Source organism: Leguminivora glycinivorella, chromosome 3 (assembly GCF_023078275.1).
Source record: "Leguminivora glycinivorella isolate SPB_JAAS2020 chromosome 3, LegGlyc_1.1, whole genome shotgun sequence".
Lineage (NCBI taxonomy): Eukaryota > Metazoa > Arthropoda > Insecta > Lepidoptera > Tortricidae > Leguminivora > Leguminivora glycinivorella.
The window spans coordinates 11,210,314-11,232,862 of NC_062973.1; the positions used below are offsets into that span (position 1 = coordinate 11,210,314).

Consider the following 22,549-nt stretch of genomic DNA (forward strand, 5'->3'; position numbering starts at 1 on the left):
AAACAATACAGATTTAAGAAAACTAACTATCCCATTCTGTTTCTTACAATGAACCTAATTATATAACGGAATTCAATAAAAACACCGTGTATATTTCATTTTGCATGGCATTGACTAGACGCCAACACTGAAGACGCTAGTGTTGGGTAGCCTTGACAAGTAAGTGCGTTTTCACATTATCCGATCCGATATCGGATGTAGGACCGATATCCCATGCATTACAGGCGCCATCTTGGATTTTCCCTTTATTGCATTAAGAAATCATAATTCTTCTCTACCAGTCAAGCACTGGGTCAAAAAGAAACATTTGATAAGTGCAGGCATCGTGACGGATCATCAGATAATGATATCGGATCGGATAATGTGAAGACGGAGTAAGGCTAAAGCGATTAAACGCAGGGCTCGACGTAGTTGCCGGGGAAGAGGCCGGTGACGCCGTCCATGACGCCCTCCCACCAGCCGTCGTCGTTCTTCTTCAGCACGTAGATAACGGCGCTCTCTTGGAAAGAGAGCTCGTCCTCTTTGTCCGCGTAGTAGTCGTAGATCGCCACCACTAAACAATAATATTAAATAGTATTTTATACAATCGTGATATAATACAAAGCTTTTCAGTCGAGTACCATGTTTAGGCCACGAAGCTTTGCTGAGTGGCCTAATAGTATGGTACGAGAGTGAAAAGCTTAATTATATCACTATTGTATACAATACTTTTTCTACAAGTCATCATCTTCATCATCAATGGACGGAAATATCATCATTCATGCTAGTTAAAATTAATGTTAATAGCGTCGTTCACCGTTGTATCAACATCGAATTACCTAGCAACCAATTGTTTGTAATAACCGTCTCTGATTGGCCGATAACGCGACAGATTAAAAAAAATGTGTTTCAGATGCCGACAAATTTGACAGGTATCACAAATTAGTATAGAAATTGTATGAAGTTCTATTTTTGAAATTATTACAGTTAACTAAAGTCAACTATAATGAGATTATTATAGTTGAGTCGGAACTGCCAGAGTATCCAACACTGAAAAGTTAGCACTTATAGTTTAGTCTGTGGTGTCCTAATTGACAGATTACAGTCGACGAGTAGAAAAATATATCTTAATTTATAAGAACATATTTACCTAATTATATAAGTAAGACTAAACTTAAAAGCTAGCTAATGTCTAAAATATGTGCCCTTATTGAGGCATTGTACCAAGGATACTGGCGACATTTCCTCGCTGTATCGCAATGCTGATACGTTGTGCGAGGAAGTCGCCAGCTCTTCGATCACCAGTTACCTCAACCAGACGCTTCGCAATCGAAATCGGTTGACATTATAAAGAATTATCCCTGCATCGCAATCTTCAATATATTAGGTACATTACTGGGTACGTAGCCAAACGCACAAATGCCTACGATAATATTTCCATTGGCATCTGCGTCAACGATTGTCATTTCGGATAGGCCGGCAGATATTTTTTTTTTTTACAATTAACATCATAACTTAAAAATATTTTAAGCGGGTTACTCACGTATTAAGTCGATATAGCGTTCGACATGTTTCGGTTCAATTTCGAGAACCTTTCTCAAGAAAAACCGAAAGAAATTGAACCGAAACATGTCGAACGCTATATCGACTTAATAAGTGAGTAACCCGCTTAAAATATTTTTAAATATGTATGAGTCTCACGGGAGTTTTATAGTTAAAACATCATAACTTTTTCCCAATATTCACAAAAGCACCCGGGTTTTACTTTTATGTTCCGATACTTTTTTTTTGTTTGTAGAAAAAATAACAAATTATGCCAGTCATATCCATATTAATATTTAAATCGCTACTTGTAATCCGCTCTCTATTTATAATATACAAATACTTTATACATAGAAAACATCCATGACTCAGGAACATATATCTGTGCTTATTACAGAAATAGATGCCCTTACCGGGATTCGAACCCAGGACCGCGGGTTAGCAGGCAGGATAACTACCGACTAGGCCACACCGGTCGTCAGAGATATTTATGTTTAAATGCTGATTTTCAAAATTGCATGGGCAACAATGATCAAGTGTGCTGTTAGCGGTGACTTACCTTTTTCGATATAGTTCTTGGGCACCCAGCCCGGCAAATCTTCCTCGTCCGGCACGATAGCGGGCACGGCGCTCGTGTACTGTAGACGAAGCTTATTCTGGAAAAAATAAAAATATTACTTGGATAAAATGATCTGAATGAACGCGACATATCAAATCGGATTATCAACAGGTGGATCTACAAAAGAAAAGAAATTTCAAGGAAAGTGGCAGTTCATCGTATCGTAATTACCCCCGTGTGGTGATGGGTTAAGAATTTCACCACCCCCTTTCTTCCCGCGGGTGTCGTAGAAGTCGACTGTGGAATATGGGTTAAATTGTGGCGTAGGCGAGAGATTGGCAACCTGTCACTGCAATGTCACAATTTGGATTTCTTTCAACCCCTTTTTGCCAAGAGTGGCGCTGAAACATAGTAGTTTATGTGGTCTGGCTACCCCTTTATGAGATACAGGCGAGATTAATATGTATGTATGTATCGTAATTCCGTATCAAGCAATCACATCTTTTTTAGGGTTCCGTAGTCAACTAGGAACCCTTATAGTTTCACCATGTCTGTCCGTCCGTCCGTCCGTCCGTCCGTCCGTCCGCGGATAATCTCAGTAACCGTTAGCACTAGAAAGCTGAAATTTGGTACCAATATGTATATCGATCACGCCAACAAAGTGCAAAAATAAAAAATGGAAAAAAATGTTTTATTAGGGTACCCCCCCTACATGTAAAGTGGGGGCTGATATTTTTTTTCATTCCAACCCCAACGTGTGATATATTGTTGGATAGGTATTAAAAATGAATAAGGGTTTGCTAAAATCGTTTTTTGATAATATTAATATTTTCGGAAATAATCGCCCCTAAAGGAAAAAAAGTGCGCCCCCCCCCCCCTCTAACTTTTGAACCATATCGATGTAGGGAACAAATCAAATTATTTTATTAAATATTTTTTGATTTGTTTTTTTTAAGTAGTAACACTACTATATATAAATTATAAACTGAAATAGATACCATACACTAAAGAAAAAGCGATCAAGCCCACTGGTGGCGAAGCCGGGAATCGAACCCGGGTCTCCAGCTAACGCGGCTGACGTGTTCCACCGCTACACCACCCCGACCGCCGAGGTACCCGTCGAAATTTCTCTAGTGTATGTTATCTCTGAAGGCTAGGCGCCTTTGACCAACTCTAAGGGCGAGCAATTAGTGCTTGCCTTTGAGTAATTATGTTAACTAGAGAGGGCACCTCAACTTGATTTTGTGTAACAACACTTAGAGCCGATCGGCACAAACGCGCTTAGTCTGTGCCGAACGGCTGTGGTAGAATGACGTATCGCAATGAAAAATATTTCGTCTAAATAATGCCGTCATGTGTAGTGAGGTACTGTACTAACTGCTCAAGAAAATCTAACAAAAGCCAAGGAGTGAGTTTTCATACGTAGGTTTACTGCATTTTTGTTTAAACACGCTTACTTTTTAAAAAATGTATCAATATAAACTCATGCCGAAGCGCCATGTTGCGGCGGCCATGTTTCGTTGAAACCAAAGAGTAAAAAATGCAACAAAAGCAGACGTGACAATATCGCAAGTTATAGTTCAAGTTTCCTATCATATAATAAATTATATATATTTATCGACGCAAAAAAGGTTATTTAATTATTATTGTCAGAATTGCACAGTTTTCCGACATGTCGGTCTATAACAGATTCTCAATACGCGTGTCGAATTTCATGTGAGTATGTAAACGTAAGTGCAGTACCTAACCTGCCTGAATGAATTTGGGTAGGTAGACGGTCAAGCAAATTATGAGTATAAAAACGCGCGAAATTCAAATTTTCTATGGGACGATAAACCCGCGCCCATACATACATGGATGTACCTAGATAAAGTTATGTATGCGACTATACATAATTAGGCATTAAAACACTCATGTTATCTTATTAACACAACAAAAACAACAATGTTTTAATGCCTACCATTATGCAAATGTCACATAAATAACTACTAATATCCAGTTGCGGCTACGTGTACACATGTACGCTCAGTCCGTATGCAGCTTTCTATGTGGGCATTTAAAAAAATTGGGACTCACAGAGTTGTTAAGAAAAAATTAAATCGCTATCACTTTTGCAACGATAATTAAGCATGGAATTTCAATAAAAACATCGTTTTTGTTTTAATTATGTAAATTATACTAAGTTATAATCTAAATTCAGAACGTGAAAAAAGATTGGTTGGGGTATAGAAAAAGGGGGCAAGATTAGTTTTAAATCCAGATTTCAAGCTTGATTGTCGTTACAAAACTAACAGCGATTTATGTTTTTTGTTAACAACTCACGCTAATTGAGAGTCATAAATTAAAAAAATGCCCATGTAAACCCATGTCACTTCTATACTACGACTTCTAATCTATGCACTCTATGCGGGGCTCATCATCGCGACCGAAACGTCGTAAGCGCCGAGTAAAATCGTAGCGCTTGCGACGTTACGGAAGCAGGCCATTGGTTCACACCCCGCCCCCTCGCCCCGCCTTCAGCTTACAGGCTGTGACACGTTCGTTGTTTGCTATAGCCTTCCGATCTATATGTAGGGAACAAATCAAAATAATTTAAAAAATATTTTTTGAAGTAATAATTACTCAATGAAAAAGTAAACTAAAATAAATAAAATAAATAAATAAAATAAAAAATGTGAAAAAAATCACAAAAGTAGAACTTTATTAAGACTTTCTAGGAAAATTGTTTTGAACTTGATAGGTTCAGTAGTTTTTGAGAAAAATACGGAAAACTACGGAACCCTACACTGAGCGTGGCCCGACACCCGACACGCTCTTGGCCGGTTTTTTGTCATATATAGTTACGTCCGTTAGGCAGTTTCCCCTCGAGAGGCTTTTTGTATTGATTCACCTAATCTTGAAATGGGAGTATCTGTACTTACTAGAATATAGAAATCTAAAGAGAAGGTGTGAAAAATAGTGTTACTTACGTTAGTATATTATTGGTGCAGGCGCTAGTACACTCGTGTCGTACGTCTCTTAAAACAGGCAATATGTTAAGTGTTTGTACATGAAAAATTGTTACAAGTTTTTTTTTTTTTAATTATGTCAGCCAACTATGTGCTCTAAATTTTTTTTTTATACTACGTCGGTGGCAAACAAGTATACGGTCCGCCTGATGTAAAGCGGTCACCGTAACCTATGGACGCCTGCAACTCAAACAGTGTCACATGCGCGTTGCCACCCCATTAGAAACTTGTACACTCCCTTTTGCTGTGTTAAGTACACAGCAAAAAGGAGTGTACAAGTTCCAAGGAGGGTTCGGGTTGCCGACGACTCAAAGGACAATAGACGGAACAAGTTAGTTCCGTAAGTCCTCCCGTCATCAGTACACCGCACCCTCGTTGAGTTGAAATAGTTAAAAAACTTGATTCAGCTTTTATGTTTTCGAAGGAGAAAGTTAGATTCTATTATACAGTTTTAGTGACACAGGTGGCTGGATAATCTATTAAGTAAATAACCATTTCAAAGTGTTTTAACAAAACAAAGTGCACACACAAAAGTTCTATACAGAGAAAAAAATGTAGTTGTAGTACAAACAAAAATCTACTAAAAATTTTATTTTATTACCTACATAAACTTCTGTTACGAAACTAGAGAATAGAAAACACACTTGAATTTTGACCTATGACACTTTTTGGACGCCAAGAACCGTCATAAAGACGTTGTTGCTAGTCGCGTTACAGTTTCAAGGACAACTATAGGTGTTTTGGAGGCCACGAAGTAAACTCGACACTCGCAAAGCGAGTCTCGGCAGTGTCATTTCAGTGTTCAAAAAGTTAAGGTGACAAACTGTATAGTGCAATCGATCCTCAGATAACATTTAGTAAGGTTACAAAAGAAACAACAAACGAGTATGTGTAAAGTGTATACGTACGTTAAGATGGTGCTGGCGGCCGAAGGCGTCGTGCGCGAGCTCGTCGTCCAGCGGCGGCGGCGGCAGCGGCGGCGACACCGAGCCGCCGCGCGCGCCCCCGCCCGGCGGGCCCGACCCGCGCTGCGGGACACATGCTCACATCAACACGACGTTCAACAACATACATACACATGGTCAGGATCACCCGACTGTGTTGTATGATGTATAAAATAGTACATTACGATACAAAGTGCGAAAAAAAGGAAGTGCACGTTTCCTTTTCGCACGTGTATCGTACGACGTTTTTCAGTACAGATGACCCTCCGAAGTTCAGATGGTGTTTTTTTACGCACTAGTGCGAGAAGTGGTTCATTATATGCCAGGTCGAAACTTCGGAGGGTCATCTGTACTGAAAACGTCGTACGATACAACAATTAATATGGCAATAATTGTGCAAAAAACAATAGACAACCGACCCTCCGAAGTTCAGATGGTGTTTTTTTAACTAGTGCGAGAAGTGGTTCATTATATGCCAGCCGGCGTATCATGGTTCTAATTTTATCACTTATCCACGCAACTGTGTCGATTTAAAACACTCCACTCGGTCGTGTTTTAATTTATCGCCACTCGTTTCGAACTTCCTTTTTCTCGCACTAGTATCGTTATGTACTATATTAGATTATAATTTGATGTCTCGACCTGTAGACGAGTGGCCAATATTTAACGCTCAGTGGCAAATTACACTCTCTATCCCTCTTCTGAATAATGCAATAAAGAGGTGCGTTGGTACGTGACATTGGCGATGGCCACTTTGGACGGTAACAGTTATAATAGAGTCACTTGAGTGAGGCGGTGAGGCCAGAGGGGTCGCTGAAGACAGAAAAGGCGTGGCGCAAGTTTGTGAAGGCTCTTTGCACCTCTGGCGGTCGCGTGCGAACGCAAGTTTTACTAAACCGCCTGGGGTGCCTACGGACAGCGACAACAATGGCTCCACTTACTTGTCCAGGAAGACTCATGGAATGCTGGCTGTGTTCTCCGTCCGACCCGATCAGTGGAGAGGGCGGTGCTGTAAAAAAAGTAACATTAACGATTATATTTTCTTATATACAAAGCGTGCATCAACTATAGATAGTGTAACGGGCTGCACAAAAACCCCCTGTGGCATTCTCACACAAAAGGTACCAATTGTCACTTAAACATAAGGACGGTGTAATCAGTTATTTGCATAAACGAGCAGAAATTCGATTCTTATTCCCATTCAATGGCGCGAATAATAACGTCAAACGCAAATGTGAATATTATATTTAGCGTGGTAGTTTGAGTATAATAATTAACATTGTACTTACGTGGCATGCTGGAATGCATGTCTTGCTGAGAATAGTTCGAAGGCGACTGGTGCTGGTTCGGGTGAACCATGCCAACCTGTAATCATACAATAAAATCTATATGTACTACATTCCTAATGTAATCTGTGTGTAATTAATTCCTTAATATGTGTGTTTTTTTCTAAGTACCTACGTACTTCTAGGTTTAGTTTATTGACGATGCATGTTGCGGATTTTCCATTGTTGTTTTTTTTTTTTTTGACGAAGCTTGTAGCTAATAGCGAAGTTTGTATTCACCTGACGAAGCCTGCGTTGCGGATTTAAGAATATGGTCTCTGAATAAATTATAACTTGTTAAAAAAATATTCAAGCAATAAATGTCTCCCAATTAGTATGTCCTCGTCTGTAATAACCTAACCACAAAATTAAAATTTTGAAAAAAACCCCCGACCGCGACTTAGTGGACCGATTTTCATGAAACATGGCTAAGAACACTCCCGACTAACACAGCTTTCAAATAAAAAAAAACTAAATCGAAATCGGTTCATCCGTTCGGGAGCTACGATGCCACAGACAGACACACACACAGACAGACAAACAGACAGACAGACAGACGGACAGACAGACAGACACGTCAAACTTATAACACCCCGTCGTTTTTGCGTCGGGGGTTAAAAATAGCGGCGTTCACAAATAGGAATACACCATCATTCTGTATGATTTTATATTATGACGCATTTGCTTTTTGTTATACAAATATACAACATTACATTTACTTTTATTTTCTGTTTTGTAATCCTTAAAATCCTTACTAAACTTTGAATAGTAACAATTATTTTTTATTTTAATAACTTTTGCAGGATATGTTTTTTTTTTTGCTAGCCTATAATAGTGTCTCACTGCTGGGCAAAGGCCTCTCCCCTTGACCACCATGACTCCCAGTTTAGTGTATCTTCCGGCCAGTTAGTGAGAAAGGTGTCTAGGTCGTCCCTACATCTCCTTCTGGGCCTGCCTAGTCCGCGTGCGAACGAAATGAAATATTTATTTTCCAAGTAGGCAGCACGTAGCAGAACGTTACCTGTGGCTGCGCGACGGGCAGCGTGGAGTAGCCGGGCGGGCGGCGCGGGTAGTTGGGCGCGTAGTGAGACGGCACCTGCGGCGGCGCCACCGCGGGCGGCGTGCGGTACTCCCGGGACGACTTGCCTGCCAAATGTTTACATCTCTATTATGCGCCGTCCTCAACGAAAATGACGATTTTGTGGCGGTTTGTATGGCGAATTTAGATACAAATTATTAACTATATTTTGTTACATACACTAACCCACTTAGGTCCACTTGCACTAACGAAAATTGAGGGTTAACCCACCATTTTTTTTTTAAATTCAGATACAAACAGTCATACATTTTTTTTTATCACAATGAAAGTAACAGAAAATAGACCTATAGTTTCATAAACTAACAATAAACAAAACAGGTTCGTGTTTATCTTAATTATCTTTTACATTAACTGATAAGATAAATATCTACTTGTAATATACATACATACATACATACATACAATCACGCCTGTATCCCATAAAGGGGTAGGCAGAACACATGAAACTAATAAAAAGCTTCAGTGCCACTCTTGGCAAATAAGGGGCTGAAAGAAAAACGAAACTGTGACATTGCAGTGTTTGTAATATAAAATAAAATTTTATATAGAATTTGACAGATGACAGCCCACTAACCCTGAATTAAGTGATTGGTGCAAGTGGCCTTAAAGATTCGCCGTAGTCAGGCCAACGAGAGAAAATAATTATAAGCAATTAAAAAAAAAACATTGCTATTTTTATCTTACAGTGGATAAAAAACACCATCAAACAAAGTCTGTAACTTGTTATTCTAAGATTGTAGATAATGTAGATATAAATTTCGCACGCCTCACCAACCGGGGGTGTAGCTCAGATGGTAGAGCGCTCGCTTAGCATGCGAGAGGTACGGGGATCGATACCCCGCACCTCCAAATACTTTTTGTATTTTTATTTTGTTTTATTTTTCTGTCGGGCGCAGAGGTTCGTTTGTGAAAGATAAATAGGTAACTATTGAATTTTATTCGTGCACGAACGTTTCATACGTACATTTGTTCAAGGTCATTGGTACGTAATTAATAAAAAATAAAAACCCGGCCAAGTGCGAGTCGGACTCGCCCATCGAGGGTTCCGCATCCGTACAAACTTTCAATAGTTAAAATAATCACGTTTCTCATGTAACTTTAAAGACTTGACTAGAAGTATAGGTATAGCGCCATCTCTCGGTGAATTCGCTAACTAATTTGCGCGACCTGTATAATTATATTGGTTTTCAGGGATCTTTATGATGTTAACCAATTTCGACAGTTTTTACTTTATTAGAAAGAGATTTTTTTAAGTAAACTCTTGTATTCATTTGTAGTACGATATACATCCGCAAGGATGATTAAATTGAAAGTTACAATCTAAAAAGTTTTTTTATTAAAAAAAAATTTCGATATGTAGGTACAATTTGAGCTCTTTCTAACGATACCCCACTTGATCTAGTAACTTGACATTTACAGTTTGCCCCCCTTTCATTTTGGCCATTTTCTATGATTTATATTATAATTAATTTAAGAAAATACCTTCAATTTGTAGAGGTTAACAATATTCATAACTATTCCAAATTTCATACCGATAGCATTAGTAGTTCTCGAGATATTTAGTAATGTGACAGACGGACAGACAGACAGACAGACGGACAGAGCGGCGCCAAAAAAATAATAATTTTTTTTAGAAGTATCCTATCCAAACTACTGGGTAATGTTTGTATGTTCGGATGTTTATTCTCAAATATGAAAGAAACAGCTGAACCAATACATTATTACTTTTCAAATTTAGCATAGATAGGTTATATTCGGAACCTGGTCTCCAAAAACCATTCTATTACATGATAATTTTTGTTTTTCATATTTCAGATTGGATGGCGATGAGGCTTCAATAGGCAAGACGACTAAAAAAAACTATTTAGTCCGTCAGTTACATTACGAAAAAACTTTGAACACATATTTTTTCTCGTAAACGAAATATGACGACGGTACAATGCGTTAAAGTTACGCGTGACGCCACTCCTAGGTACAATTTCTACTAAAATGTGACGTCATAGGCCGGGGACTCCGGAACTTTAATGCCCTGTATCTTTGTAATTGTGAGTGTGTTTAGTAAATCGTCCCCCACTTTGTCGGTTACCATTAAGGCGAGATTTACTTATATCTTTATATGAATAAACTGACAAAGCGGCTAAAAAAATTATTTCATTTTAATTTTTTTTAATAGTAATCGACAAAGTGGGACGTTTTACCGTGCACACTCACGTGTTTTTTATTAATTAGATTAAGCGAAAATTATGAGTTCAGTATTTTTGGACGATCTAACTGACGGACTAAACAGAATGTAATCTTTTTATGTAGTCGTCATCTCCAACTATATTTTTTTAAAGTTGTATGTGTTTAAAAATCAAGTAACGTTACCAAGTGTTCCCCGTCCCAGCGTGCCAGTGTTCGACTGTTGCGCGCGCGCGGCGGGCGGCGTGGGCGGCTTGGTGGTGGGCGCCGGCAGGGGCTGCGCTGGCGCCTGCGAGCGGCGCGCGCGCGGCGTGCCCGCGCTGCTCCAGCGTGCGCCGTGACCGATGTCGTCGAGAGCTGATGAAAAAAACATTTATATAACAATCATTAATAAATAAAATGAATAAAAATAAAAAAGCCTTTTTATTTCTGGTAAAAAATAACTTATTTCTAATCTAACATTTATGTTATGTTATACCAGAACCCTCATTTGAGGTATAGCCCTTATCCAGTAACAATAGGCTTGCCAGATCGTATTATCCGATTATCGGGGAAAAAAAATATTTTTTCGGGATTTTAGGTCTCAAGTCGGGAAAAGAAAAAAAAACATTCATAACGTAATTATATTTAAAGAATATACTTTATAAGTTTGTATTATGACATTTGGCACACCTCCTGCTCATAGAAGTTTTTTGACTTGTATAATCCATGCTAATATTATAAATGGGAAAGTGTGTGTGTCTGTTTGTTTGTCCGTCTTTCACGGCAAAACGGATCGATTAATTATTGACGTGATTTTTTAAATTTAGTTGAAGGGATGGAGAGTGAGATTACGATTCCTGTGAAACAATGAAAATGTAGACGTGTCTCCAAATATCTACTTTACCAGGAATTAAGTTGATGCGGTATTAGTTACCTGGCATTAGTTACTTTTCGATAGAGAAATCTACAGCAAAAATTGCTGAAAGAATCGAATTCAATAGAGAAATCTACAGCAAAAATTGCTGATAGATTTTATTCAATAATACGATCTTTCAACTTTATTCTGACAATAGTTGGATATCATCCACGATATTTAGAAGCCATGCAGCAGCTTGCTAAAGCCAGTGCTCTCGAAATCGGGACGAAAGACTTGATTTAACGAAGTCCCACAGTATTGACATATTAACCGGTATAGGATGTAGTGTCCAAGAAATTCGTTCATTGAAATGACACCCACGATGAGCAACCAAAATATTTTAAAACGTACCGCACCCCGCACTGCGCACTGAAACAACGCGCTTCGCACACTAGGCGCGGGTTACGGTACTTACTTTACGGTCGTTCCAGAAAAATAATTTGGCTGGATTCTAGTTTGGAATTTGAAATTTTAGAGTATTTCGAGAAATCGGGACATTTTCTAATTTGTCGGGATTCGGGAACACATGTTAAAAATCGGGAGAATCCCGCCAAATCCCGACCGTCTGGCAACCCTAAGTAACAATCATGTAGGAAAAAGTCATCCACCTCTGACAAATTGATGTGCCTTATACTGGGGACGCTATTGCACAACACCCTGCATTTTATGATTAAGCACTGAGACTTGGCACAGGTTGTTCCTTGGGTGGCCCTGAGTAGATAAAGATCGGGAGGCATCGAGAGCCCCCCTTAATTTAGGAGGGAAGAGGGGGGGAAGGCTGGCGCCGCCACGCTTCCATTGAAACCATATTTCTCTAAAACTATACAAAATAGGGCATGCGATATATCATTTTCGGATAAATGAAGGACGAGGAATTCATTTTTGGAACAAAAAAAATGTATTTTAGAACAAAAATACAAAATAAAATGGGAAAATCTGAAAACGAGATTTTTTTTTATACATATTATTGCACATTTTATGAAAACTGTAATGGTTTTTTCTAAATAAAAAATATTATTTAATAGCTACATTTATCTAGTTTTAGAAAATGTATAATTTGTTATAGAAATATATTATAGAACGAGTGATAAAAAATATTTTACATCGCCCGATAGGGTGATTTGAATGCTCATTTCAATAAGTTTTGTCAATGATTTCAGGTATAATCACTATTTTTAACACACGAAAGCCGTAATCATTGTAGTTTATGGCTATTTTAGTGATTAATTTACTTAGAATAAAAAAAAATACAAAAATTTTAAAAAATATTAAAAATGTGATATTTTTTTTAACATTATCCTATTTTGTTCTTTCTACACAATATATATCTAAAAGCAATAAATATCAATAAAAAGCCACATTTATACAATTTATAAAAATATATAGTTTGTTATATAAATATATTACGAAACGCGAGATAAAAAATAATGAAAATGAAAATTTTAATGTACGGGTCAGCTTGCATTATTCGATGAGGTGCGGTAAAGGTACTACCCGCTATGCAGTGGAGTTCGTCTAGTAATACAGAAATATACTTATTCTAATAACGTTTACACATGTAGGTATATCACGACCCAGTACAGAAAATTGTAAAAGTCCTATAATATAGGTAGTTTATTTTGATTGAAAAATAAAATTGCATGTGACTTATATTGCAAAAAAAATGTCTTAATCACGTTCTCCTCTCCTAAAGCAGTTCTGCATGCCATAGGCTTGAAGATTTTTTAGTTTACTAGCAGAATTAATTTAGTTACTTCCTTTGGGCCCCCTTAAATCGGTTTTACCCATCCATAAAAGATAAAATAAAAATCGTCATATTCTTCCTTTCAGTATCAATGATAGTTAGTTATTTCGCAATAGTGCCATAAAAAAAAACTAGATTCGTATTAGCATTAAACATTAATGATTTTTGAACTAAGACATTGCTTTTGTACAAAGGAGAACCTCAAAAAATGGTCTGACTAGACGAAAACATGTGTATCGGGGCTAGTACTCAAGGCTCTCAAAAAGTGTAGCTATTTTGAGTTATTCAAATAAAACAACATGAATAGTCTGAATTTAATTATGTATATATCACAACATCCACTGCATAAGCACATCAGCTCCGAACATTTAATTTAAAAAGTCTTTTTTTACGGTTGCACCTTACGCGGCACTGTTTTTTATTACACCTGCATCCGACAATTTCGAGGCATGTTTCTGCAGCAACAGGCAACGTTGCGGGCAAGTAGGCTCCCAAATCCCAATTGTTACAGACTTTCGTCCAGCCACAAGTAGCAAATAATGGCAAATTTTGAATTTGGTTTAGTTGACCCCATAAATGGACACCTTGATATACCTATAACCCTTACAAAAATGGTGCAAGGCAGCTTTTGTCGGTGAAATGCTGTTAATTTGGCGGTCTTTTTTGGTTAATAACTATTTTCGGCACTCGTTAACCTAAGTACAGGACGCAGATCTGGAATAATAAATATGTCAAGTAAGAATTATCCATAAATTATGCAAATCATATAGATAACTACTATTTCACAAGATGTATTAGGATCAGATGTATATATCTGACCTATCATATCAATCGATCATTTCATGTAATATAAATAGTTAAATTCAGACTATATAGGAGTATGTTGTTTAATTTGAATAACTCTAAATAACTACACTTTTTGAGAGCTTTGAGTACCTTTACCTCACCTCATCGAATCATACAAGCTGACCCGTACCGTACATCAAGATCGCCCTGCCACGTCACTTTCATTATTTTTTATCTCGCGTTTCGTAATATATTTAAATAATAAACTACATATTTTTATAAACTACATAAATGTGGCTTTTCATTCATATTTATTGCTTTTAGATATGTATTGTATAGAAAGAACAAAATAGGATAATGTTATAAAAAAGTTATCACATTTTTTTTTTAATTTTTGTAATTTTTTTATTTTAAGTACATATCACTAAAATAGCCATAAAATACAATTATTACGGCTTTCTTGTGTTAAAAATAGTGATTATACCTGAAATCATTGACAAAACTTATTGAAATGAGCATTCAAATCACCCTATCGGGCGATGTAAATTATTTTTTATCACTCGTCGTATAATATATTTCTATAACAAATTATACATTTTCTAAAACTAGATAAATGTAGCTATTAAATAATATTTTTTATTTAGAAAAAACCATTACAGTTTTCATAAAATGTGCAATAATATGTATAAAAAAAAATCTCGTTTTCAGATTTTCCCATTTTATTTTGTATTTTTGTTCTAAAATACATTTTTTTTGTTCCAAAAATGAATTCCTCGTCCTTCATTTATCCGAAAATGATATATCGCATGCCCTATTTTGTATAGTTTTAGAGAAATATGGTTTCAAAGGAAGCGCGGAGGCGCCAGCCTTCCCCCCCTCCTCCCTCCTAAATTAAGGGGGGCTCTCGATGCCTCCCGATCTTTATCTTCTCAGGGCCACCCAATGAACAACTGTGCCAAGTTTCAGTGCTTAATCATAAAATGCAGGGTTCCCATACAAGACATAGCAATAGCGTCCCCAGTATTATAGGGCACTGCACGGGAAGCATGGTCGCGCGATAGACGATAAAATATCAGGCCGTCCCTATCGCACTTACAAATAGTGCGATAGGGACGGCCTGCTATTTTATCACTTATCGCGCGACCATAATTGCCTGCCTGGTCTTGTAAATTATCATTGTGTATATTTTTTCGGACACAATTTCAGGCTTTCAGTGGCTCTGTATGGCATTAAAACCTTCAGTTTCATGTTTTTTTTGGATCTTGCCAGTTCAAGGATTACATTTGAATGTAGATGTGCTTTAGCTTACTGTCTGAATTGGCCATTTGCTGCACAAGGGAATTCAATTTTGCTTGTAAACACTGCAAACTTGATTCAAATCATGGTACAAAAACATATGCTAATGCAAATGGTATGTCCATAGAATTACCTCATAATATGCTTTTGTTTAATATTATAATGCTAATGAATAGTAATTCCTTGAGTGCAGAGGCTTGCCACATAACTAGGCCAGGCAAACAGATAGTATTTCAATAACCACAAATGGGATTGGTCATTAAATGTGCCATTATCTAGGTAAAGGTACCTTATTGTCGATGGCGCTTACGGCGTTATGAGCGATGTTCGTGTACTATCACCTGCAAAAGTGCATGGCGAATTTATCAATGAATTCATTCATAATTTCTCCATGCACTTTTGCAGCTGATAGTACATGGACGACGCCGCGGGTGTAAGCGCCACAGACAATAAGGTCCCTTTACCTAATGTCACAAATTAGAATCATTATACAAATTCAACTTCATATGGAATAGGTTAACTTAAAGCACTTTTAGACATTATAAGCATCAGCAAGTAATCAGGAATTCAGGATAGTACAATATCAGTGCCATGTGCATAGTTTTTTAGAAATGAACATTGTATCACAACTTTAAATGTTGACTTAAAGACTCAAGCAATCAAAAATAATGTATCCCATATACTTCATAAACTCATTCCATCAAATCCTAAGACATAAGGGACACAAATATTTTCTATGAACAAGCTGAAATATCTACTAATGAATCTCCACATTTTTATATTAAAGAAAAACTGGAAAAATGTAAGCTTCCAATGGGACTTGAACCCGCATCTTCCACAATCTGTGCATAGCTCTTAACCATAAATACTAAATACGGATAAAGTATGGAAAGATTTGCGAGATCTGGCATGGCTTTCTGACCAACTATGTATTAGTTTAGCAGACAATGTCTGACTGTCAGTTATCCACAAAAAGAAACAGTGGTGAATAACTGATATGCTGATATTTTCCAGCTTACTTGATAAATATTCCTTTTTTCACATGCACATGTAATGTGAAAGCTAAAAGTTATGTGTAGGGCATGCTCCCGTATTTCCCAGCTCTCAATTTCATAGTGGCAAAAGAAACGGGACTAAAAACATTTGGAACTGGTGCTCCCGGTTTTTTTCTAAATATCAGATTTATTTTAAATAATTGTACCTGTATATTTTGTATTTGTGCAATGGCATTTTTTATTTGTAAATAATTAGTAAACCTGAAACTGACAAGATAAACATGATAATTATTTCAAGTAGTAATTTGCAACATTACTGGCAAACCATGGTACTATCCAATGTGCTGATTATCTCAAAACACACAGATAGAAGGACAAACTACAGAGTCGCGAAATAAGGGTTATTTTTTCACTTTTTTATGGAACCCTAAAAATACTAAGAACTGGGAAAGAACCGGCACTTCCGATTCTAGTCCCACTTAGAACCGGGAAGGGAAATGAAATTCTTGGAAAGACCTCCGGTTCTGCGTGCCCTAGTGGCGCGTCCAAACCGTGGTCACTATCATAAACCTTTCACAAGAAAAAATAAACAAACTAACCTGTGTAATCAATGCTCTTCCTCACATACTTAATAGGTTTCTCTGGATTAGCCGGGGCAATGATCTTATACTGTCTGTTAGTGACTTTATTAGCAGTCAGCACTCCTATTTCCCTCCTAGCTACCTTCTCTTTATGGATAGAGACTGTCTGCGCAATATGATTCATCTGTCCTTCCATTTCTGCCAGTTGCATGGTTTGCAGCTCCAATAACTGCAGGAAATTGTATGCCAATGTGTTTATCTGGTATGCTACACTGGCCAGGGACTGTGTTGTGTAGTTTTTCGTGCTTTCCAAAGCAAGCCGCTTATTTTCAGACTGAAAATAATTTGCTTCACAGTATTCCGCCACACGCTCCAAGTTCGTGTGGCTGTCCGTAAGATGGTTGCGCCCCTCGGGAATCTCCGTTTGCAGCAAAGCCGCTAACTCAGCCATCGTGCTACTGGAAATGAATGATTTGTTGATAAATGCGATGACAACATTGACAACCTACTTCCCTGCTAATAGGCGTTGGCCAAGTTGTTGTCAGACTTACCGCTAATGGTATTTGTGTTCCTAAAATAGATATGGTTGCTTGCTATCCGGTAATTAGTATCTTGTCATTTGTTGTATTCGATCAGAATATTAATTTTGTTAGTATTTTTAATGTAATCCGACCACCCATGTTCGACTTGCTTGACAAGTGAAATAAAGCAAAGACCATTTTGATTTTTTTTTCATGCCATAGATACACACTCAATAAAGTAAAAAGCACGTAAAAAGGTTTCGTGAATAGTCTGTCAAGCTACTTCCGCCAGTAGAATAAAGCGGCAAGTTTGTGAAATGGTGCTTGGTGCCGTGATTAATATCTAGATTTTGTTGATTTTTGGAATAGGTACCTATCCAATGTATTTTCAGTACAGATGGTGCTTTTTTTACGCACTAGTGCGAGAAGTGGTTCATTATATGCCAAGTCGAAACTTCGGATGGCCATCTGTACTGAAAAACGTCGTACGATACACGTGCGAAAAGGAAATTCGTACCTTGTGTCGATTTAAAAGTCCCTTCGGTCGTGTTTTAATTTATCGCCTCTCGTTTCTAACTTCCTTTTTTTCGTACTTGTATCGTGTGTAATGTACTATTAAGCTTTTGTCGAACTGTAACAAAAAGCTGAACTTGCAATAAGTATTGTTTAAAAAGCTGACCGGTTAAGGTTTCTTACTTTTCGTGGTACCTAACTTTGTTTTATAAATATACTTTGATGGTATTTATAGTTTGGTACTGGGATATCTCTGCTTCGTTTTAATTTTAGCAATGCATATTTTGTAGAATTGTTGTGCTAATAGTTTGCTCATTATTTTTATGTAGGCTTCGACTAATAGTAACCTTCACAGATGGCGCCAGCATGGGTTCTATTCTATCTTGCAATCCCAGGAATGATTTTATGGCCCCAATGGAACTGCTATACTCTCTCAAACAAGTCTGTCAGTAAATAAGAACAAAGAAAACTATAGGTATCCTTTTCTATAGCACCCTAAAGAAAAAGGATGCATATAGTTTTCTTTGTTCTTATTTACTGACAGACTTGTTTGAAAAATGTATAGTAGTCTACTCTTCAAATAAACTTTTGGAAATAGAATAATGCTAACAATTTACCTACCTAGAAATTAAAATGCCATTGAATTTTTACAATTTATTTATTACAAGAGCCTTGTTTAAAACTGTAATATGAAGGTAGAAAATAATTATGTTCAAAACATACATTTAATGAAATACAAACTGGTTCTCATCTCGTCACAAGGGATTTCATTATCACTTATTCTATGTTGTAACTAACATTTTCCTGTTTACTCAAGGACTACTAACTGAAATTAAATATTTAACTTTACACTACATGATTACAAGTTTTAACAATTCATCATTTAGTCATTAAAAAAAGTTATATCTACAGTTGTATGTGTTGAAGCAAAAACATTTTGTAAAATTAGTATAAAATTCAGACAACTCATAACAAAATTTTATTGATCATAAGGTTCGAAAGGTTTAGGTGTAACTGTCATGCTAATATTTAAAACTACATAGTTATATGTTGTATGGCTAAGGCCACATAGAGGTGCATCATAGAGAAAAAGAACACAATATCTAGGATATTTCAAGTGAATTTATATCTACCATGCATTACTAGATAAACCCCATGTAGTCTGTAGCCTGACAAGCTAATTGATCTATGAATAAACGAATTTAATAATAACATTATACAATTATAAAAAAAACTATAATGAGAAAACTGCAATAAATACTAAATGTTCAAGCATGCAAATTTTGATCGTCAATACTCATAATACTTTATTGCCATTTACATTAACAGTAATATTGCATTTAGTGATTATTCAGGCTGTGAGAAGGATATCCCAGTTTATTTCATTATTGTACACTTCTTGATCCAGCCATAGCTCATAGTTCTCTTTGAACTCTTCATCCAATTCCACATTAGAGTCCAGAACACTATTTATGTCAGTGTCAAGGGGTGTAAGATCTATTTCAATGTCTCCACCCGAGCCATATCTCCTCTGATTAAAGCGATCCACACTGACTCTTAAAGCACACTCTTCGTCTTGGAAATCCCACGGCCGAACATCAACATCATTGCCAAATGCCCAGTCATCATTCAACCTGTGTCTCACTTTAGAATAAATGGCACTAATTGTTTTCATATTAGTTTTCCTCCATTGACGTCCCAAATATTTTGTCTGCATTTTAAGTAGTTTTAGCACGTAAAACTGCATAAGTGCATGCCTGACCTTCAGGGTTCGTTTCAGAATGGGCGCGCTTTTGAACACAACCAGCATCATTATTCTTGCATTTTTCCATTTGGTCAACTTATTGAGAATTCTCAGTAAATTGATGCAAGAGAAAACATTCCTCCATGAATATGGAACTGAGGAGTCTCCAATATCCAAACATTCTTTTGTCAACTCTGGTTGCTCACCAATCACACAAGCAGGGAAATCAAATATTGGTATGGAATTCTTAGCTCCAACATAGGACAGAATATTTTGGTTGAAAAACTTCAGAACAAGCGGCATACAGTTTGCATAGACTAGATGTTGTGACATGAATTCAAATTGATAAATGTGATTTAACTTAAAGTGTTTGAGTAGAAGGAGTAATATAGCTGTGATGGCTTTAACAATGATCTCTTTATGCCTGTTGACATCAATGCCAAGTTTCAAAGATTGTAGAACTGTCATGGGCATTTCTTCAGGAAGTAAATCTGACATGATGTTGAAAGTATATGCTTTAGCTGTAGAGGTGGGAGCAGCTGCTAAGAGTATCTTTAACAGTGCAATCATGTACTGTGGTAGGTTAGGCAGCATGGCTCTGTACAATATCTCAACTTCCGTTTCTTCAACATCTTTCTCGCCCCTTGTTAGGGGACTGCGGGCTATTTCAATTTCTCTCTCAATTTGCAGCTCTGACAAGCTTGTGTACATGTACTTCCTTAGTATATCTATACCTTCATGTATGGGTTGTGGGAGACCATCAATTGTCTGCCTGTCCCCAGGTAGAGAGTAGCCAACAAATTTGATTCTGACATTATCAAGAAACATGTCAATATCTTTTTGCCGGACCTTTGACTGCCATGGCAAACTCCGAGGCAGTGGTGGGGGTGGTGGGGGACTTTCAAACTGTTTGAAGTACATGTAATATGGACAATTTGGGTTTTGGTTTGGATTTTGTGTACTATCTGCTGGCATAGACTGGAACTCCATTGAGTAGTCTTCAGACCCATTTCCAGTTTCTTCCTTATCCACAAATATTTGTTCATCAGATTCATCCAGTGAAGTTTGCTTCATGAAAGTCTGCCTCCTCAAAGCCCGTTCATTTTCAGATAATTTCATTTTTCTACCAACAGGATTTTGGTTTTCCAGCATGTCTGCAGCACTAGGGGGTGGGGAACTAGCTCTCATACCTTTGATTATTTCAAGGGTGTCTTCAGTTATTGGGTCTAAGCCATGCTTTTCTCTAAGTCTTGATTTCCTTTCCTTCAGCTCCTTGGAACCCCCTAAGTACACTAGAAGTATTTTCCACAATAACAGGAGAACTTTCTTCATGGGAAAATGTGGTGTTGTGCCTGCACAAAGATGAGTCACCATACTTAACAGTTTGACAGGTAATAACTCGTCACCAAAAGGAGTCCCAAGTTCTTCTTTAAAGTTTTTTACTAAATGTACAAACTCGGAGTCAGGATTATCTTTCTCAGTTCTCATGTACTCAGTGATCAAGTAAAGAACAGATAGGATTACTCTGAGGTTGGTGGAGTCTGCTAGTGATTCTGCCAGTTTTCTGGAAGCTATTGCAGAGCTGCTTTTTACAATTTCGAGGTTAAGAAGTTCCACGAAAGCCGTGAAGACGCCCATGTCGTACAGAGTCATAACGTTTATGCGTGCCCAGTGAGCTTGCTCGGCGTCTGATTGCATCTCTGCCCAGCATCCTTGCGCCAAATAAAGGATACACCGAGACGCCCGCATTCGTATGTCGTTCACTGCTACATCCAGGTGCTCTAACAGCTTCATCACAACCGTCCGTTGTTGCTTATTGGACAACCTCTGCCAACTGGGCGGTAGATTAAACTCTTCCATTATATCTTCGAACGCCTTCACATTCAGCTGGAACTCTGGGTGTTCAGTGTAGCTATACAGCTCCGCTATCTCGTTGGCCTGTGTATCGCAGTCGTCGTAAACAAAATCCAGTTCGGGGCTCTCCATATCGTTGACACATTCGCCTTCTTCCATGGGTCGACGAACGTCGGGCATTTTGGCACCTCCCCGACGTCCGTTGCCATTCGTACCCATCATTGGGGAAGCCAAAGCGAATGCAAAATTGTTTTTAATTTACATAGCTATCCTCGGATTGCGCATTTATTATTTTTGTTCGTAAAATGAACAGAGAAACTGGATTGATTGATTACCAATTCACTTGCGCCACAGACAGGCATATTAGCACAGACAAGTGAAAAGGAAAATATTTTGACAGATGGCAATCGAATGTCATATTGTAAATTTTGTGTTAGTATTTTACAACGAATGTATTTCAGTTAATTTTCATCCAATAGAGTTTTTCAGTTTTGAATTTAAATTATTACTGGTGATAATTATTTTCCGAAATATTCTAACAGCTGAGTACTCCAGTAGCGACATCTTTACAAAAGTAAAGGTAACGTAATTTTTTCTACGATGTTGGTATGGATGTTGGAGTCAAAAGTCCAGGGGATAAACGCCCAGAACTAAGGCCAGATGGCGCTGCAATTTTGCAGAAATCACCATCAATTTCTTTTGTTACTTATAAACAAGGACGATTCATTAAATCGTTCTTGCTTATAAATAAAGAAAATAAAATAAATAAAAGTGCTGTGGGTTCTATTGGGTTCTTAGCACTAAAACTTTGGTCTGGGTTAAGGTTTGCTGTAATATTCTGTATACATAGAAAACATCCATGATTGAGGAATGAAATATTTTTTGTGTTCATCACACAAACAAATGTGATAGTGTTTAGTAAAACGTCCTACTTTGTCGCTATTACGCTAATTTATAATGAAGACGAGATTTGCTTGTAT

General features: G+C 37.4%; 2 protein-coding genes and 1 non-coding gene across 5 annotated transcripts; 1 reads left to right on the forward strand and 2 right to left on the reverse strand.

The window, feature by feature from the left end:
- Positions 1-351: 351 nt before the first annotated feature.
- On the reverse strand, positions 352-17,636 carry LOC125242728 (abl interactor 2). 3 transcript variants are annotated; one of them, XM_048151642.1, is made up of 9 exons: positions 17,489-17,636; positions 16,956-17,392; positions 10,824-10,994; positions 8,379-8,503; positions 7,322-7,397; positions 6,974-7,041; positions 5,997-6,116; positions 2,081-2,177; positions 352-553 (listed from the first exon to the last, which is right to left on the reverse strand). In XM_048151642.1, exons 2-9 carry the CDS (start codon positions 17,386-17,388, stop codon positions 390-392), a joined length of 1,254 nt encoding a protein of 417 aa, XP_048007599.1. In that variant the 5' UTR covers positions 17,389-17,392; positions 17,489-17,636; the 3' UTR covers positions 352-389. The 3 variants fall into 3 exon arrangements, with proteins under 3 accessions (XP_048007599.1, XP_048007600.1, XP_048007598.1); XM_048151643.1 differs by having other exon boundaries at positions 2,081-2,159; positions 16,956-17,395; XM_048151641.1 differs by having other exon boundaries at positions 16,956-17,395.
- Positions 9,233-9,305, forward strand: Trnaa-agc. The gene has a single exon. It is a non-coding gene; the product is annotated as a tRNA-Ala (tRNA).
- Positions 17,637-18,610: 974 nt separating the features above from the next.
- On the reverse strand, positions 18,611-21,926 carry LOC125224775 (striatin-interacting protein 1). The gene has a single exon (XM_048128227.1). It carries the CDS (start codon positions 21,789-21,791, stop codon positions 19,323-19,325), a length of 2,469 nt encoding a protein of 822 aa, XP_047984184.1. The 5' UTR covers positions 21,792-21,926; the 3' UTR covers positions 18,611-19,322.
- Between the last annotated feature and the right edge of the window lie 623 nt (positions 21,927-22,549).

Bases quoted from the DNA above. Each gene is read 5' to 3' on its own strand.
- LOC125242728 (XM_048151642.1), bottom strand. From the start codon at position 17,388: ATGGCTGAGTTAGCGGCTTTGCTGCAAACGGAGATTCCCGAGGGGCGC. The intron at 7,398-8,378 runs GTAACGTTCTGC...GTATGATTACAG, and splicing joins TGCCCGTCGCGCAGCCACAG to GTTGGCATGGTTCACCCGAA. The intron at 2,178-5,996 runs GTACGTATACAC...TATTTTTTCCAG, and splicing joins GCCGCCAGCACCATCTTAAC to AATAAGCTTCGTCTACAGTA.
- LOC125224775 (XM_048128227.1), bottom strand. From the start codon at position 21,791: ATGATGGGTACGAATGGCAACGGACGTCGGGGAGGTGCCAAAATGCCC.